This window comes from Podarcis bocagei, assembly GCF_964188305.1.
Source record: "Podarcis bocagei genome assembly, chromosome: 2".
Classification (NCBI taxonomy): domain Eukaryota; kingdom Metazoa; phylum Chordata; class Lepidosauria; order Squamata; family Lacertidae; genus Podarcis; species Podarcis bocagei.
Window position 1 is genome coordinate 19,340,482 of NC_138126.1, and position 19,892 is coordinate 19,360,373.

Below are 19,892 nucleotides of genomic sequence, written 5' to 3' on the forward strand. Positions count from 1 at the left end.
ATTTATTTATACCAAACTGTATATGGAAGCCAAACAGTTTTCATGCAGGGCTTTCTGCAGTTCTGCCTCAGCAGGTTCAAGTTTTTTGTTATACAGTGGTACCTCAGGTTACATCCGCTTCAGGTTACAGACTCCGCTAACCCAGAAATAGTACCTCAGGTTAAGAACTTTGCTTAATAACTTTTTATTGATAATAATCAGCTAAATAGTTTGAGGATCTATACAACTTTGTAACATGCAGAAAACAGCAGTCTCGGAGAAACCAAAGACTGGAACTGAGGGAAGTCAGGGTGGTGGTGGTGGGGTTTTGCCGGGGGGAGGGCAGGAAAAATGGGGGGGAAACAAGGATGATATGTTTTTGGATAATATTTGTTTTAATTTTTAATAAAAAAACTTTTTAAAAAAAGAACTTTGCTTCAGGATGAGAACAGAAATCGTGCGGCAGCAGCAGCAGGAGGCCCCATTAGCTAAGGTGGTGCTTCAGGTTAAGAACAGTTTCAGGTTAAGAACGGACCTCTGGAACGAATTAAGTAATTAACCTGAGGCGCCACTGTAAATAATTTTTATTAATTTTCAGTTAAGAACATCCCAACTGATAACAAATCCAGTCACAATACAAACACAAGTTAATGTGCTTTCAAACCGTCTTGAACCGTCTTTCTTTGATACTTTTTGGATGTAGTAAGTAAGAAAACAATGGCAGACGAAAACAACGTAAGCAAATGTCCCTAAAGGGCAGACCATACAAGAACTAGTTTTGCCCTTGTGCCCTCCAGAGATTGTTAGACTCCCAGCTCCCATCAACCCCAGCTAGCTAGCGTGGTCAGGGATGATGGGAGTTGTAGTCTGGCAAATATGCTGCGTCGGCTTCCCCTGCTTCAGAGAGTTACCAATTGTATGAAGGGCTTTTTAAAAAAAGTAAATAGCAGGCCCTAACCCAGATCATAGATCCCTCTTGGTTGTGGGAATTAGAAGGGCTTTTCGCTCCTTTGCTTCATTCTGGATCGGGGCCTCCATGCCTGCTGTTTGTTGGTCTGGAAGAATAGCTAGAGCTCCCATCGCACCCAGTGGAAACCTCTTCTTTCAGTGCAAATGATATTTGGCCTTATTTACCTTCCTCCCAGGATCCCAGCCTGTGTTGCGCACATACATATCTCCTGCCCGCTACTTGATATATTTTTTAAAGTGCTCTATCAGATTGCTAATCAAGTAGAGCTCTTACGTTATGCCCAGTTAAGAAATTGAGCTAAGAACCTGAAAGTCCCTGTGTCATGAATTTACTGGGTGAATGGAGCACGTTACAGCTCCTCACCTGCGATAAGGAAGGGGATGGTAATTGTTTGCCTTCATGGCAGGGGCGTTTTGGGAAAAAGTCTAATGTTGAGAGCCACATTCCCTTCCCGTTTCCCAGGGGCACACACTTCTCAAACGCTTGGAGAATTGTGGCGCACTTAAGAACATCGTTCCAAAATCCACATTAGGGCAATGCCTTTTATAGATCAGCTAAAACGTCACGAAATAGCAAGCAAGCCTTCAAGTTTCCCAGAACTATTCATCAGGTTTGATAGCAAATAAGGCGAGGTGGGAGGGAAGTTGGCTGATGATGAAGTCATGGAGTTTGCATCTTGGCTGGCCTGATAAAAGCACTGCCTTAGTATGGACTTTGGACTTTTATCTAATGGGCAAACACACCTACCTTTCCTTTTTATAATAATACCCCTCTTAAGAGTTGCTTTAATGTCCTAACTGTGAGAAGTTTTCAAGCTTATGGTGCGTTTTTGCCTGAAAGCAGCTGGCGTAGGTTGGAAGAAAGGGTAGACTTTTTCGCTGAAACGGGCTGTGTGTGTGCAGAGGTGAGACCCGGCTGCTACATCATAGAAAGAAACTTGGCCTCCCTCATAGTCCAGGTACACGCCAACCTTCCACCATGACGATCCATTTTGAGGCTCGCTATCCTCCTCTGTTGGCTCCAGACACCAGATCTTGTCCGTCAGAGAAGTGGGATCCTTGCCTTTTTCCCTTGGGATGGACTCCAAGGCTACGCCAATCAACCAGTCTCCCTTGTTTTGCACCTCAACCTCCCAGTAGTGTCTTCCTGAATGGAACCCCTCTTTCGCCAGCACAACGGGAGAGTCCTGAAATATCGCTGGATAGCTCAAGGGATTCTTAAACAGTCCAAACGCCGTACGATAGTTTTGCAGTAAGAAAGTGTATTTGGGATGAGCAGTGCCGCAGTCCAGGGTGATTGGTTCTACTTCTGATAAGGAAAGGAAAAGAACGAGTTCAATAAAATTGGGGCATCCTACTTTAGCTCCATCCTAGGTTACCAAAAGGGAAAGAAACAAGTGGACGTGGGGGACTTTCTCTGGCTCTCATCTTACATTAAAAACGTAAGATGAGAGCCATTGTATTGGATTAGATTGTTATAAAGTGTGCGGTCTTTGTTGTTTTCTTCAGCTCGTAAGCCGCCTTGCATATTGTACTATAGAAATACAAATTAAAAGTGAAATGAAATCTGGTGTTTAACATGTTAAAATGCAAGCTCCTAGCCCTCATGTCAGGCTAGGAAATATAGTGAAGCAAAGAGTGTGATCCCTGCTTAAAGGTAAAGGGACCCCAGACCATTAGGTCAAGTCGTGATCGACTCTGGGGTTGCGGCGCTCATCTCGCTTTATTGGCCGAGGGAGCCGGCATGACTAAGCCGCTTCTGGTGAACCAGAGCAGCGCATGGAAATGCCGTTTACCTTCCCGCCGGAGCGGTACCTATTTATCTACTTGTACTTTGACGTGCTTTCGAACTGCTAGGTTGGCAGGAGCAGGGACCGAGCAACGGGAGCTCACCCCGTCATTGGGATTCGAACTGCCGACCTTCTGATCAGCAAGTCCTAGGCTCTGTGGTTTAACCCACAACGCCACCTGCGTCCCTGATCCCTGCTTAGACGGAAGCTTTTCAAGAAATGGCAAAGTATCTTCTCTTCCTATATAGAAGCCAGTTCCAAACACAAATAAACACAATCAAGAAACAGAAACTAGAATGGAGATGTGCTGATAGGAACAGCCTTGGCAGTCTATGGATGGTGCTTCTGGAGTCATCAGGCAGGTTTATACCATAGCCTGACAGTGTCAAAGCACCTTTCCCCACATTATACATGAATGGTTGCCACTTGTAAACACAGCTGTACATAACAATGTCATCCCTCTGCTGAATTCTTGCAGAATGCAAGCTCTGCCTCCATGCACCTAAGGACACAGAGATGCAAGAAGGAGTTCTGCTGGATCAGACCAAAGGCCCGCCTTATTCAGCATCCTGTCTTCAACAGTAGCCAAAACCACAAGCAGGATCCGAGCATGAAACTTCCTCTCCTATCATTGGTTCCTAGAGACTGGTCCCCAGCAGCACCCTGCCTCCACATGTAGAAGTTCCACTTCACTATCATGTCCTTTATTCTGATTATCTGGTGTACAGGATGTAAGTGGCATCTAACCAAATTACACAACCCCCACACCAGAAGGAAATATCAGCGGCCTCAGGAGAACGCTAGAAGTATAGAAAAATTTTCAGGGAAGAAACCTAAGGGAGTCCCAATGAGGACTGAATGTTCATAGTGGCTGCAGAATGTACATTAACTGTTTGGGGTGGGGGGAATGGAAAACTGCAGGTGGGGTGACAGGATAATAATAATAGTAATTAAGATAATAATAATAATAATAATCTGTTGTTGTTTTTGTTATTGTCTTGTCACCCCACCTGCAGTTTTCCATTTCCTCCACCCATTATTATTATTATTATTATTATTATTATTATTATTATTATTATTATTATTATTATTGATACCCTGCCCATCTGGCTGGTTTCCCCAGCCACTCTGGGCAGCTCCCAACAGAATATTATTATTAATAATAAAGCGATAAAACACCAACCATTAAAAACTTCCCTAAACAGGGCTGCCTTCAGGTGTCTTCTAAAAGTCAGATAGTTCCTTGACATCTGATGGGAGGGCGTTCCACAGGGCGGGTGCCACTTCCGAGAAGGCCCTCTGCCTGGAAGTGAGTGTCTGGGACTCTGAACAGCAGCACACCACAATGCAACATTTTGTTCCTCTTGCCATGGCAAGTCAACAGACGTGCCATGAATCTGTCTAATTCTCTTTGCAAGCAACCATTGCCACATCTTCAGCCATAGAATTCCATGTGTTAATCACATGTGGTACGAAGAATGGTTTTCTTTCATCTGATCTGACATTACTCTTAATCATTCCTGAACTTCCTTTCAGTTACCTGTTCTGACGATGGATCTCATCTCGTTCCATGCTAGGTATTGCAGTGGACCCTTGAACTTGCCCAGGCAGAGTTCCCTGCAAACAACAGAGCGGTCAGCCTGGTTTCCTACGCCCTCAGCCTCCTTTTCAGCAGGGAGCCTAGTGGGAAGAAAAGCAGAATACTAGTTACAGCAAGTGGCCATCCGCTCTCTCACATATGAAACTAGCGGAAAGACGCCATACTCACTTCTTCAGGAGCTCCTGGACACCCTGGGAAGGGGGAAAGAAGGTGAGATGGTTAGGAAGCTTGAAGCTCTCCTTTTGTATCCTGGAAAATAACAGAATCCTGATGCACCCCATCATCCACCCTAATCTTGCCTTCCTCAAAGCCATTAGGTCCCACTGTCCTCCCACTGAATCATGGAGTGCTGGCTATCCTGCTTGCTAATTCTTCTTTCCTAGGGGGTCTGGGAGTGTGGGGCTCCTTTCAGCCCACAACCCTAACCAACCATACCCCCTTGCCTTCCCAAAGATGGAAGACACTCTCCAATATTCCCACCTGATTTGATAAGACACAGAGAGATGACCTCATACAGGAGACTAGATTGACACGGAAACAGATTTTCTCCAAGTCAGCTTCACACACAATCATAGGATATTGTGGAATCCCATGGACAAGAATGATGAGGGTAGAGCCAATGGTAAGATTTCCTCATCTAGCGATTAATATTTCACCTGGGTAGACGAACACCTAGGTGGAGGGCTCCCGGCATACTAGTGCAACTCAAATATAAACACCAACAACTGGGGAACACTGGCCTGCAAGCGCTCCAATTGGAGAACAGCCTTTACCAAAGGTGCGGTAGATTTTGAAGACGCTCAAACTCAGGGCAAAAGGGAGAAACGTGCTAAGGCATGCTTGGCAAACCCTCACCGAGATCAACTCCTGCCCGGAAACCTATGTCCCCACTGTGGAAGGATGTGTGGATCCAGAATTGGCCTCCACAGTCACTTACGGACTCATTGTTAAAACTGTGTTCATGGAAGACAATCTTACTTGGCTACGAGTGATCGCCAAAGAAGATGAAGAAGTAACTCAAGCGCATGCTGCTCCAGAGAAGCAGCTCCTGCAGCACCAGCAGTATGTCTGAAGGGGACAGGGCTGGAAATTGGGTTTTGGCCTGGTACCAAGTCAGACAAGTTGCTCAGACTGAGGAGCTAGCTTGGCTGCAAGTTTTATAGGGTTAATTGTTCCCACACTGGCTTTTGGGGTCCTAGAATCATAGACTTGTATAGTTGGAAGGGATCATGAGGGGCATCACTCCTCCTGCGTTGACTCCACCTACCTAAATGCCAGTCCTTGCTCCGAAGAGTCTTGGCGCTCTCCCCATTCTGAATCCTTAACCTATTCTGTGTGATTGGTTATAGATAGTGATGTGGGGCAGCCCACCTTCTAGCATGTTATCTTTCTGTGGAAAATTTGCCATTTCGTAAAAGCAGAGACATCACCTTGCCAACAAAGGTCCGTATAGTTAAAGCTACGGTTTTCCCAATAGTGACGTATGGAAGTGAAAGCTGGACCGTAAAGAAGGCTGATGGCCGAAGAATTGATGCTTTTGAATTATGGTGCTAGAGGAGACTCTTGAGAGTCCCATGGACTGCAAGAAGATCAAACCTATCCCTTCTGAAGGAAATCAGCCCTGAGTGCTCACTGGAAGGACAGATCCTGAAGCTGAGGCTCCAGTACTCTGGCCACCTCATGAGAAGAGAAGACTCCCTAGAAAAGACCCTGATGTTGGGATAGATGGAGGGCACAAGGAGAAGGGGACGACAGAGGAGGAGATGGTTGGACAGTGTTCTTGAAGCTACCAACATGAGTTTATTTCACTGACATCTGATGGGAGGGCATTCCACAGGGCGGGTGCCACTACCGAGACGGCCCTCTGCTTGGTTCCCCGTAACGTCATTTCTTGCAGTGAGGGATCCACCAGAAGGCCCTCAGAGCTGGACCTCAGTGTCTGGGCTGAACGATGGGGGTGGAGACGCTCCTTCAGGTAGTCTCACTCCATGATGACTCTCTGCCCTACAGTGGAGGGCATGGATAAGGGAAATTTGGTAGACGGGTGGGTGGGTGAGAGCATTGTCAGTGTGGGTGCCTTGCCAGTTGACTCTGAGAACGCAGGAAGGCCTAACAATCCTTATAATGAAAGGTGTAGCAAAGGCTGTTATTTAGATGTTTGTATGTTGTATACTAACATGAGTTTGACCAAACTGTGGGAGGCAGTGGAAGACAGGAGTGCCTGGCCTGCTCTGGTCCACGGGGCCACCAAGAGTCGGACACAACTAAACAACAACAAAAGTTTGTTACTAACAACGAAGGCAGCATCAAAAGCTTTCAGCAAAGAAAACGCAGCAATTTAGATCACTTTGCTGAAACATCAAAATAAATTTCAATTGGAAACCAACAATTGTCCAGTCCAAAATTTTCTGGGAAACCCTCTGCAATGGTTACACTAAAGAGGTGCCAAGGTTTTGGCCTCACCAGGAGAAAGGCAGCTGAATCCGTCTGCTCCATTTTGGCCTTTCCCTGGCTCATCATCTCTCTGGCTGCAGACAGGCCCTCCCGGATGTCCCAGAGATGCACCACCATGTTCACGTGCGCAGCGTTTTCATCCTCATCTAGCTGGGCCAGTACTGCATCTTTCCTCTGGCTCAGGAATCGCTGCAGCTCAGCGAAGTCGTCCTCAATCGTCTTGCGAAGGGACTCAGCTGAGTTCTGCAATGGAAAGAAGTTCCACTGGGAGGTTTTTGTGGTGGAGGAAGTGAGAACCCAGTTACCCGTTCAGTGAGAAGAAACAAATGAATCGAAATATACCTTGTAAAAATGAGGGGTTGTTGCTAATCCAGGCCCCCTCACAAGCCCAACTTGGCCACATCCCCATTTAATGGTCTCCTTGCTAGGTCCATACATGCTTTTCAGTGGCAGGCGATGGTGCCATCCTTCAGCTGGGAGCCAAGCTCAGCTCCCACTCATAGTGGGTGCCTGCCATTTTGAAGTAAACCCGATGTGAAATGAATTTTTCAGTTTTATACAGTCCAGGCAAGAAGATTTAGTAGGTCTATAGCAGGCATCCCCAACCTGCGGCCCTCCAGATGTTTTGGCCTACAACTTCCATAATCCCTAGCTAACAGGACCAGTGGTCAGGGATGATGGGAATTCCCATCATCCCTGACCACTGGTCCTGCTAGCTGGGGATCATGGAAGTTGTAGGCCAAAACATCTGGAGGGCTGAGGTTGAGGAAGCCTGGTTTGGACCCTTTTCAAAAGTGCCACATTTGAAAAGAAGCTAAACTAAGCTCCCATCCATGGTGGCTGCTCACCATCTTGAGTCCCCAAAATGCAATGTCCCTGCCTATAGACACAAGAACAGGCCTTCTCTGTAGTGTCTCTCCCTTTGTGGAATGCTCTCCCCAGGGAGGCTTGCCTGACTCCTTCATTGCATACCTTTAGGCACCAGGCAAAATAATAATAATAATAAAGTCTATAACCAGGCCTTTTGCCTTTAACTATCTGTGGCCTTTTAGAAGTGGGTGGGGAGTTTTTAATGAATTATTTCCTTGGTTTTAATGTATCTATGTGGGCTTTTCAGTTTGGTTGTTAAGTCATTTTGGGTTGCCTTGGGCAAGATAAAGTGAATAAAAGAATATAAATAATAATAAGAAGAAGAAGTAGAAGAGGAAGAAGAAGAAGCTAGGAATTATTTCCTCTTACTCTCAAGGAATGTATGTTTTCTTCTTGACATCCTTCCTGTTGCTCTTGTTGTTTAATTTTGGTTTCCAGGCAACCCAGAACCTTGTCCAGCTTCCGCTAGGGGAGGAAGAAGAGTTTGTGAAATTAGGCAGGTCAGGGAACATGCCGTGTCTCCCAGCATTGTTTTTCTCTATTTCCTTTTATCATTTTTGTTCTGCGTTCCAGGATTGCAGATATTCAATGGAGAGCAGGTTATAAATACTGCAAATAAATAAAATGCCACCTCCTTAACTTTTCTTTTCTGAACTAAACAGCCCTAAGTGTTGTAACCATTTCTCACAGAGAAGTTCCTCCATCCCCTTAAACATGTTGATTGCCCTTCTCTGGAACAATGCACGGCTGCCTTCAGATGTCTTCTAAAGGTTGTCCAGCTACTTATCTCCTTGGCTCAGCGGGAGGTCACATAACTTCACACCCTCCAACATTTCTCCCATGAAATTAGGGACATTCTAAGGAAAAGTGGGACATTCCGGGATCAAATTGGAAACTTGGATGGCTTCCGCAAATACGAGGAGGGTTTGTTATTATTTAATAACAAATAACGAGATGCCCATTTACACCACAAAGAACTCATAACCCACCTACTTTCAGCAACCAGAAACATCATAACCAGACACTGGAGAGACCTGCCAGGAGTAAGCATGGACCAATGGTACTGAATAGTATGGGAAACAGCCTTACTAGAAAAATTAACCAATAAACTGAAACTGACACAGGGACAAATAGACGAAGATGCCTTCACCCCGGTATGGCTCCCCTTTATCACATACACAGCCCAACAAGAAAACAACAAAAATCTACCAACAGCCTACAAATCAATATGGCTAACCTGATCCAAAACACCCACCCACCCCACTCACACATGAAAACAAAGACCACCACAGCCAACCACAAATGAATAACCACAACCTAGGCCAACCCTAACCTCTCTCACCACCAAAGGAACACAAGTGAACAGCAGAGAACCTGCACAAGCGACGCTGACACAAAACCCCACATATATTAAGTAAAATAGAAACATCGCCACCCGATCCATCCCCCACTCACCTTTCACCCCTCCGCCTCTTTCCCCCTTTTCTTCCTAATGTCTCAACAAATGAAGGTAAAGGTAAAGGGACCCCTGACCATTATGTCCAGTCGTGGCCAACATGACTAAGATGCTTCTGGCGAACCAGAGCAGCGCCCGGAAACGCCGTTTACCTTCCCGCCGGAGCGGTACCTATTTATCTACTTGCACTTTGATGTGCTTTCGAACTGCTAGGTGGGCAGGAGCAGGGACCGAGCAACGGGAGCTCACCCTGTTGCAGGGATTCGAACCACCGACCTTCTGATCGGCAAGTCCTAGGCTCTGTGGTTTAGACCACAGCACCACCCGCGTCCCTCCTCAACAAATCTGTAAAAAATGATCTGTAAAAAATGTTACTGGGAAATGTTACTGTGAAAAAAGAGAGAGACATTGCACTTACTTTTGTAAACCAAGAAAATCACAAACTTGACCACAAACTTGACATGAGCCAACAGTGTGACGCGGCAGCTAAAAAAGCCAATGCAATTCTGGGCTGCATCAATAGTATAGCATCTAGATCAAGGGAAGTAATAGTGCCTTTGTATTCTGCTCTGGTCAGACCTCACCTGGAGTACTGTGTCCAGTTCTGGGCACCACAGTTCAAGAAGGACACTGACAAACTGGAACGTGTCCAGAGGAGGGCAACTAAAATGGTCAAAGGCCTGGAAACGATGCCTTATGAGGAACGGCTGAGGGAGCTTGGCATGTTTAGCCTGGAGAAGAGGAGGTTAAGGGGTGATATGATAAAAGGATGTCACATAGAGGAGGGAGAAAGGTTGTTTTCTGCTGCTCCAGAGAAGCGGACACGGAGCAATGGATCCAAACTACAAGAAAGAAGATTCCACCTAAACATTAGGAAGAACTTCCTGACAGTAAGAGCTGTTCGACAGTGGAATTTGCTACCAAGGAGTGTGGTGGAGTCTCCTACTTTGGAGGTCTTTAAGCAGAGGCTTGACAACCATATGTCAGGAGTGCTCTGATGGTGTTTCCTGCTTGGCAGGGGGTTGGACTCGATGGCCCTTGTGGTCTCTTCCAACTCTATGATTCTATGAAAATCTTTAACAACAACAACAACAAATAAGGAGGAGTTACCTTCCCTTTCACAACACCGCCTGAATCAGCTGTTGGAAGGCAATTGCCTCACTTTACTTAAAGCATCCCCAGTATCTTGTTGCATGCTTACCTTGTACTGTTCAGCAGCGTCTTTCAAGGAGCTGAACTTGTGTCCGGCGTGGGCAGGCGAGTCCACACAGCGCAAACAAACGGGGTCCTCATCGGTGAGGCAGAAGAGCTGCAAAGTGCGAGCGTGTTGTGCGCAGAGCAACCCCTGATCAGCACCTGGGCTGCTTCTGCCTGTCGGCGTCTCTTCGTGATTTTCTGGGTCTTCTCGCGCTTTCTTCTCGGGGACCTCCTCCTGGGCCTCTCTTGCCTTTTGGGCCAAGTTTCTCAGCAAATGATTGGGCGTGAAATGTCTGTCAGGACAGGGGGCCCGGCAGTCAGGGCAGCTAGGAGCTCCCCCTTGTCTGTCCCAGGAGGAGGTGATGCACTTGTTGCAGAAGCAGTGCCCACATCGAAGCAGCACCGGCTCAGTAAACACGTCGAGGCAGACGGAACAAGTCAGATCTTGCTGAAATCCCTCGGCCATCTCTGCTGACAGGAAAGTGGCTGCTACAGATTGCAAAGTCCGGTTTCGCTTTCTTTTCTCTAGTTCCTCCTTTTGCTTCTCTCTTGTTGCTTAAAGGAGCCACACCTTACAGGTGGAGCAAAGTGACCTTTGCTGTAGCCTTATGAAAAGACTTTGGAGTCTTTTGCAATAGCAAAGAGGCACTTCTTTCGCCCCAGGGTTTAAAATGCTTAACTTCTGAAATCAGCTGAAATTTAGGTCATCTGTGTACTTTTAATGACCTTATGCAGCTCTCAGCCTGTTTTGAGTCTGCTGCTGCTTTCTTGGGGGGTGGGCGCTGAATTTTTATGCTGGGATTGGTTTACTGTTGTATGGTGCCATGCTTTTATAATTAAAATGTAACCCTTCTGTTGTCTGCAAGCCGATCAGAGAACAGTGTCATGGTGTGACATGGTTGGCATTCACCTGTCTCTGTTAATTAATAAAATTAACTAAGGGGACATGGGGTTTTTACATTGCAGATACAGCCCTGCCGTGCACCAGTTTTGAGGCAGAATTAATTACTAAATAATACTGAATTTTATAGAGTTATATTGTGTTATGTAATCAGTGGTCTGTGTTTGCCTCAACTAAGTCTGGACTAAGGATTCTGAGCCCCCCCCCCCCCCCCGTGTTCTGAATCGATACATGATACCCAATCAGAGAACATTTCAGGATTTGGGCCTCTGCCATTGGCTTTTAAACTCCAAGTTATAATTCGCAGCTTGGAAGTTTAGACAGCCAATCACGTTGGGAGTGGGAGTGGCCCAGGACTTCAGAAATGTATATAAGCTGTTGCTTTGCCCCTGTTGTCAGTTGTTATTTTGTACACAAGGAAGGAGCGATATGTACTTCAGGAGTTGAAATGTCCTTGATGACAGTAAGGACTCAAAACCATATTGCCCTTTACTAGACTTTTTAATCTTAGCACCCTAAAACTCCAGCCAAATTTCACTCACAACCTGGGTCAGCTACAGGAATAGCTGTCAACTTACAGATTTGAAAATAAGGGACCAGCAGCCAAAATAAGGGATTTTCTGGGCACAGGTATGCCCAAGGCATACCGAGCCAAAGGCAGAAAGCCCAGCCAGCAGCCAAACAAAGCCTCAAGCGGTGGTTCCCACAGCACAGCAACCCGGCAAAGGGGTTGCAGCAAGGAAAACCACCGTCACCTCTCCGCTGGGAAAGCGCTGAGCAAAGGCGAGTCCCCAGGCAACACTGCTGATTTGATTGGCACAAGGCATGCAAGCTCCACCCCCGTCGTTTTTAGACTCCTTACTGGGTGAGCAACGCAGCCAAGCAACACAGTTGGAGCCACCTCCTCCCTGGCCGGCAGGGAGGGAGGGAGAGGAGCTGCTTCCTTTGAAACCTGGGAAATTTAAGGGACATCATCAATAAGGGACAGCAGTGGGACACAACGCTGGGATAAGGGAGTTTCCCGCCAAATAAGGGACGGTTGACAGCTATGGCTACAGGTGCAATCTGATCCCAGAGTTCCCCCAGTTGCACTTCTGGATGCTTGGACATTTTAGGCGATTGAAGAAACACATATTTGTCTAACTTTCTTCTAGTGAGACATTTACACAGGGCAGCCTCTTCTGAGTGGCTCCTTCCAGACTTGGAAGCTCCCGCCCTAGAGAAACGAGACTGTCTTCCTCCCTGCTGCCCTTCTGCCAACAGGTGAAGCCCTTGTTCCAACAGGTTTTTGGAAAGTTTTTAATGAAAAGGCTGCTGCCATGCTGTTTTCATTGCAATTATTTCTACGGTTTTAATAGTGTTTCTAGCACTATGATTACTGCCCTGAAATTCTTAGATGAACTAACACAGTAGCAATAATAATTCTTTCTAGCCTAAATGAAAAAATATATAGGCAAAGTTGACACCTGCAAACTGACCCAGTAATATCCAGAATTTCAGGATTGTCTCCAATCAGCAAAAGAGGAGGGCTGGAGCTGAAAGACCGAAGTCGAAGTGCGAATGGAGGAAGGGTGTGCATTGCAATAGATACTGCGATCCTTCTGAGATATTGGAGACTTGGGCGTCGGAAGTTTGTTTCCTTCTCCCTCCCCATCCCCTTTTCCTTGTGCGTTGTGTCTTTTGGTCTGTGTGCCTGTAGAAAGGGACTGTTTCCATTGACTGTATGTATGCAAGTCACTCTGGTAGCCTTTCTGGTTGTAAAGCAGAATAAAAATGCTCTAGATATATAGAAGAAGAAGAAGAAGAAGAAGAAGAAGAAGAAGAAGAAGAAGAGGAGGAGTTTGGATTTGATATCCCGCCTTTCACTCCCCTTCAGGAGTCTCAAAGCGGCTAACATTCTCCTTTCCCTTCCTCCCCCACAACAAAGACTCTGTGAGGTGAGTGGGGCTGAGAGACTTCAGAGAAGTGTGACTGGCCCAAGGTCACCCAGCAGCTGCATGTGGAGGAGCGGAGACGCGAACCCGGTTCCCCAGATTACGAGACTGCCGCTCTTAACCACTACACCACACTGGCTTAAATCCAGTAACAGCCAATATGCCGGGTCGCCTTCAAAATTAAGTAACACTCATAGGTTTCAAAAATTATTGGTTTCCTACAAACAGCTTCAGCTAGTTATTGGTTTATCCATGGAAAGGGCTAAAGGAGAAGAGATTGGTAGAAACCCTCAATAGAAACACAATTATGTACAGTATTGCTAGATGAACAAAGCAACTTTATTGAGGATAGTTTGCAAAGGTACATAAATGAATGCAGAAAATACAGCTTTCCAGAAGTCTTCCCCCAAATGATGCAGCAGAGGAGGGATTCTGATATGCACTGATCTGTTTCACACCTCCTTGTCTCATAACCAGATTGGAATTTAGCTATCCACTAGATTTTGATGTCGTTCTCAATTGGAAGAAATGTTATCAGATTGCATATCTGGAGAAAATATGTTGAGAAATATGCTTATGTTGAGAGAAAAACATGTTCAAAAATACACTTTTAATTGGAAAGGCAGGGTGGCTAAAAATGAATGATTTTTAAAATTTAAATTATATTTTTAAAATAATATGCCTTTGGAGGAAAAAGCTTTCTAAAGATATTTTTCTGTATAAGTTACATTATAGTCCGAAGGCTATTCATTAGGAAATAAGGATTTGTTTTAAGTTTTTCATGCATGCTAAAGCTGTCTATGTTGTTGTTGTATTTTAATTGTTTAATCGCATCAGTTAACAAACATGGATACATATGCTATAATGTTATTGTTTTAGTTAAGTAAATTGTTATTAAGGAAATGATTATTTTTCTCCTTCCAATAAAGTACAGCAGAAAGGTTATGAATAATTAATTATGAAATTATTGTGGGTTTAATAAGTTATCTGTCTATGCATTTCTAACAGTATAACCAAATCAGCAATTTTTTATATAACTGTAAAAAACTACTCTGAAAATTTTTCATTCCAAAAATGAAGCCTTCATCTGGTTGTAAATATTAAGATTATACCAGCAAGAATGAGACTTTCCGTTAAAAAGAAAAGAAAAGATTTAAGTCAAGTCTTACTGTCTAGTGATTTAAACCATGATTAATCATTTAAATTGATTTGATTTAAATCAAATCCACCTTGTGGAAGGTAATGTTAATGTGTGAGTGCAAACCCCATAGTGTGGGATGGTGGTTGTTGCAAGCTGATCTTGCAAGACAGCAGCGCAGAGGGAACATGCCCTATTCTGCACATTTTCTGGGATCTGCATTCCTCCAACTTGAAATAACTTGCAACACGTCATTTTTGCCAGTTCCTGGTCTGCTGACACCACCAGCACCTATGGACAAAGCAGGGACAAGTGTCATTCATTTGTTATATAGGAAATAAAAGAGCTACATGCACACAAAACTCTTGCAAACAGGAGAGCTACCCTTTATCCCCAGGTGTGAGGAACATTTCTTAGCCTGAGCGCCACATTCCCTTCCACTTCACCTGAGTGGTGGCGGGGAGGGAGGCAGAGGCAAAAGCGTATGCAGCAACCAGTGTAAATATTACCATTGTACCTCAAGCTCATAACCCCTTATCCTCCATGCAGAAAAGCAAGAGGCAGTTGCAGAGCGCAAGGACATATTCCAGCTAGGCAAACACTCTGGTTATAGGGCAAGGCAAGTGAGAAGAGTGGCTTGGGGAAAGCTCCAAGGGCCAGGTAGAGAGCACATTTCATTTTTACTATAACCCTCACCGTCCTGTTTTCTTTTTTTAAAAAAAAGTCAAAAGGCAGGCTAGGAACACCTTAAACCAGGCACCCCCCAACTCGGCCCTCCAGATCTTTTGGGACTACAACTCCCATCATCCATAGCTAACAGGGGCTGTGTTCAGGGATGACGGGAATTGTAGTCCCAAAACACCTGGAGGGCTGAGTTTGGCGGTGCCTGCCTTAAACCAACCTTGGGTCTCCAGCTGTTTTCAGACTACAATTCCCATCATCCCTGACCACTGGTCTTGCTAGCTAGGGATGATGGGAGTTGTAGTCCAAAAACAACTGGAGACCCACAGTTGGGAAACATTGCTTTAAACGACCGAGACCGAAACAAAATGCACGACAGAATTCAAATATTTGGCATCCAGCCACAGAAAACTGTAGGAACAGAGGATCCAGGAACAGCCCAGAGTGGTAGCCAGCCCTGTACAAAATAGCCTCCATCCCAATTAATCTGCCTCCAGTTCTTACGTGCCAACACATGGGGAGAGTACAGGCACGCCTTTGTGGGAGGGTTCGCACACACAAATTTCTCAAGTCATCAGGAAGCTGAAAATGTAGTTGTCCCCTCTCGGGAGGTACCCACCCTCTCCCCAGAGCTGGCTGAACTGCTGTGACTTCACATCATGTTCTTAAACACCCTAAATAACTGGGTAGAGAGAGAGGAAAGTCGCAGAAAATCAGCACATCCTCCAGGCGCAATGTGAGGGGATGTCCAACCAAGCTTTAAGTCAGCAGTAGGGAACCTCTGGCCCATGAGATTTCTGCCCAAAAGCCACACCCACTTGCCCCACATCTGATGTCATCCATAAAAGATTTCAGATGTGGGGCAGGTCAGGAGGCACCTGTAAAAGAACCACTGATTTCAAGCCCTGCTGGTGTTCCAGCTACATGCCAGCTCCCAATGCAGCGGCCCACGGCCACAGCTGATCCAAGTGGGGGTCATTGCAGATTAGCTGAGCACACAGCTGTGACTTCAAGCCCCACTTGGGACAGTTAAGATCTTCCTTTGCAGTGTGGCTTGATCTCAACCCACACTAGAAAAGAAACCATGGGTCACCTGGCCTCATGGTTGTGTCAGTTTGCATTTCTTAGTGCAGGAAGTATTGATCTCATGTGTAAAGATCTTTCCTATTCTTATTAATTCTAGAAGCTTCTCTGTGTGAGAGAAGCAAAGGCAGCTCTTACTGTCAAGTCATTTGAATCCACTCGTTTGGGTCCCACCTTCCAGAGCAGAAGAAAACAATCGTTCTCCATTTTCCATGTGGCAGCCCTTTGGGTATTTGAAGATTGGCTATCATCTCTCCTCCCAGTCCGACACCAGGTTGGGGGACGCTGATATTACGCTTAACTGTCTGAAACTCTCCAAGGTTGCAGAACAGGTATCTTTCCTAGCCCTTACCTGGGCCCTTTCGCGTGCTTCAAAAAAAGCACGTGCTCTCCAACCGAGCTAGGCAGGGCGGAAGAGGCAAGCGCACATCCGCTAGGCAGGTCTGCGCCGTGGCGCTCGGCAGCCCAAACCAGCCCTGGAGGCGCGCGTTTAAAAAAGAGCCAAGCAGCGAGTCCTCATGAAACTTTCCGATCCCTCCATCTACTGACACGGCATTTCTCTCTCTCTCTCTCTGTATAACTGCTAAAGGAGCAGGAGCGCTGCTAAACAGTAAGAGGTGGCGAGATCCCAACCGGGAAAACCAGCTGCGCCCTGCGCATTTGGGGCTTACGCAGCAACCTCGCGGATCCATCCCGGTGGTGGGAACCTTCCCTGCCCGATGCGCTGAATTAAGGGGGCTTAAAGTTAGCCTAACAAGCCTCCGGTGCAAGATTCCTGGGAGGCGCCCCAGGCCCCCACCATCCCCAACTGCGCGCCCGCCCGCCCGGCGCATCACCCGATCCGTGGCAAGTCTCCCGCGCAAGGATGGTAATGGATTCCCCCCTTTGCCAATATACACACCTAGCCAAGCTAGCCGGAGATCGAGCGCCGAAAGTGCAGCCTCCTGCTCCGCCTCCACGGCTGGGGCTGCAAAGCATGCTGGGGATCCTCTTAGCATGCCCAAATTGAATCGCCTAAGCTCTCATTGGCTGCCAGATCACGGAATCGAGGTGGGGGGGGGAGTGGGGCGGAGCTGCTGCGTCCGCATGGCCCCTTTCCCCGCATTGGAGCAGGGGCGCGTGCCCGAAGCGCGTTCACTGCGAAGTAGTGCGCACCGCAGAAGCACGGAAGTGTGCCGGGCCCCGAGGGTCATCTAGACCGACCACCTGCAATGCAGGAATCTCAACGAGATCACGCACGACTCGTGGCCGCCCAACCTCTGCTTGAAAACCTCCGAGGAAGGAGAGGCTGTCGCCCTCCCAGGAAATCTGTTTCACTGTGCTCTTCCTGATGTGTAGTCGGAATCCGTGTTTGAAATGTCGCGTGGACTTGCGTGGCAGACCAGCTGTGGCAGGTCTGTTGCAGCAAAAACCTCTGAGCCTTGCGGAATTGCCTTTAATGCTATTAATTGCCTTCAATGCGATTAGTGGGCACTTCCTGAATTTCTTTTACCTCTGACCCCAACGTTTATAATTCCCCCACCCACGCGGGTATCCTGTATACCTGAATCATCTGATTCAGTAGACTCTCCAGCCTGCAATAATAATAATAATAATAATAATAATAATAATAATAATAATAATAATAATTTTTCCCAGGCCCAATTTTATTCTCACAACAACCCTGTGAGGTAGGCTGAGAGACGGTGACAGGCCCAAGTTCCCGAAGTGAGCTACATGGCTGAGAGGAGATTTGAACCCTGGTCTCCCAGGGCCTAGTCCAGCACTCTAACCACTATGCCACACTGATGCAGTAATCCATTTCTTTATTTGATCAATAAATATATATTTTTAAAAATAAATATCTGCACTGTATCAGAGTGGCTGGGGAAACCCAGCCAGATGGGTAGGGTATAAATAAATAAATAAATAAATAAATGGTAAATGGACCCCTGACCATTAGGTCCAGTCGTGGCCAACTCTGGGGTTGCAGTGCTCATCTCGCTTTATTGGCCGAGGGAGCCGGCGTACAGCTTCCGGGTCATGTGGCCAGCATGACTAAGCCGCTTCTGGCGAACCAGAGCAGCGCACGGAAACGCTGTTTACCTTCCCGCCGGTGCAGTACCTATTTATCTACTTGCACTTTGACGTGCTCTCGAACTGCTAGGTTGGCAGGAGCTGGGACTGAGCAACGGGAGCTCACCCCGTCGCGGGGTTTCGAACCACCGACCTTCTGATCGGCAAGTCCTAGGCTCTGTGGTTTAACCCACAGACCACCCGCGTCCCAATAATAATAATAATAATTAGATGGATTTAGGACTGGCCCATTGATGCTTAATGTTGTTGCCTCCAGTTTGACTTGCAAAGTTCAGTCCTCAAGGCGTCTGAAGCCTCGTCAGCTCCTTGGCTAAAATGGGAAGGGGTTCTCTTAAATTCCACCACATAAATACACAAAGCCAGGGGGCTTTGAAATGAGACTCCCTGATTGGCTGCTTCGCTTAGCAACCAACTGTTCCATCCCCTCTGCGTTTTATGCTGCCTTTTGTTTGTAAGGCTCCCACCCCCCACCCCCTGTTATTCTTTCATTACTTGAATAACTCAGTTTCTCTTGAGCCTTCATTTCCTTTGTCCCAGATCTGGGCAAGGCCAGCTGCACCCACTCTGAATTTTGATATTGCTTTAACATTGCTTCAGGGAGATTCTTAACAACAACAACAACAAAATGAGGCTCATCTGGGCATGGGCTTTTATTGTACATACTCAAATGGCTAAAAGTCCTGGTCTGAACCTCTTCCCCACATTTCTCCCCTCTGAAGAAGTACCCTTGTGTCCTCCTCACAGCCTTGGCATTGAAACCTCTCCTTGCTGTTGAAATCCACAGTCTTTGCTAAAAGTGTCAGAATGCAATTCTGCTTGTCTGGAGGCTGATAGTTTTGCATGGGAACCAGTGGCGTAGCGTGGGTTGTCAGCACCCGGGGCAAGGCAAGTAATTTGCGCCCCCTAACCCGTGGATTTGCGCCCCCCTAACCCTAACCCCCAGATGTTGCGCCCGGTGCAGCCGGCCCCCCCTGCACCCCCCACACTACGCCACTGATGGGAACCCCTAAATTTCCTAGGCTGTCCTTTAACCTGTACCGACCATCATTAAACTGATTGCGTGGCGAGTTCCCGCCCCCCACCAAGATAAATAAACACACGAGACACCATAATTAAGGTTAATTGGGCGAATTAGGCCACAACTTTATTGAATTCAGGAATGAGAGGCATTGGCTTAGGCATTGGTCCTAACGACTATCGGGCTCCAGCCCATTTGCTGGAGACACGGTGAAGGGTTAACACTGATCGGGGGAGTCTCCCGCCGAGGCACGTCGACTAGGAGCTCCCCCGGGTCACCGCTCTGAGGCGTGCCTTTGGCCCACACCTCCATAGGCTTCGGACAGGGCCACGCCCCCCGGAGTCCTTTAACGGACCACCCTTCGTTCACTGGGGGGAGGTGATGGCGATCCTCCCCCCCCATCCTCTTAACCCCTTCTTACCAATGCCTACCGCCAATGCCGAAGAGTTGTGACGAGTTGCTACGAGGTAGGCGAAAAACCAAAGGCTGGAAATTGCCAATTGGGAAAAATTCCTACCATGCCCCTTGCGGCGACAGGCCGAAGCCCATAGCAAAGTCAGACCTACCTAAAGCCCAACTAAAGGGAGGGAGGGTGGGGAAACGTGGGGCTAGCCGGAGAAGAGAGGGCGAGCCCCCTCCACTCCGGCCCTAAATAGGGCAAGCCACGCACCCTCCAGCCAGCCGATTGGCTGGCCGGGAGGCGTGGCCGGACGGGATTCCCCTGCTCTCGCGGGGGCTGAGACCAG

The 19,892-nt window shown here is 47.0% G+C and overlaps 1 protein-coding gene and 1 long non-coding RNA gene across 3 annotated transcripts; both read right to left on the reverse strand.

Moving 5' to 3' along the window:
• Positions 1-348: 348 nt before the first annotated feature.
• Positions 349-11,865, reverse strand: LOC308580798 (nuclear factor 7, brain-like). Of its 2 annotated transcripts, XM_081182976.1 has the most exons (6): positions 10,320-11,865; positions 8,032-8,127; positions 6,802-7,035; positions 4,507-4,529; positions 4,279-4,418; positions 349-2,257 (listed from the first exon to the last, which is right to left on the reverse strand). In XM_081182976.1, the coding sequence occupies exons 1-6, from the start codon at positions 10,779-10,781 to the stop codon at positions 1,743-1,745; spliced, it is 1,470 nt and encodes a 489-aa protein (XP_081039102.1). In that variant the 5' UTR covers positions 10,782-11,865; the 3' UTR covers positions 349-1,742. The 2 variants fall into 2 exon arrangements, with proteins under 2 accessions (XP_081039102.1, XP_081039103.1); XM_081182977.1 differs by lacking the exon at positions 4,507-4,529 and having other exon boundaries at positions 4,279-4,441.
• A 1,602-nt stretch (positions 11,866-13,467) lies between these two features.
• On the reverse strand, positions 13,468-17,809 carry LOC308581996. Its single transcript, XR_014005442.1, has 2 exons — positions 16,954-17,809; positions 13,468-14,579 (listed from the first exon to the last, which is right to left on the reverse strand). It is a non-coding gene; the product is annotated as an uncharacterized lncRNA (long non-coding RNA).
• Positions 17,810-19,892: the final 2,083 nt, after the last annotated feature.

Bases quoted from the DNA above. Each gene is read 5' to 3' on its own strand.
- LOC308580798 (XM_081182977.1), bottom strand. From the start codon at position 10,781: ATGGCCGAGGGATTTCAGCAAGATCTGACTTGTTCCGTCTGCCTCGAC. The intron at 8,128-10,319 runs GTAAGCATGCAA...TTCCTCCCCTAG, and splicing joins ACGCTGCTGAACAGTACAAG to CGGAAGCTGGACAAGGTTCT. The intron at 7,036-8,031 runs GTAAGAGGAAAT...TTTCCATTGCAG, and splicing joins AAAACATACATTCCTTGAGA to AACTCAGCTGAGTCCCTTCG.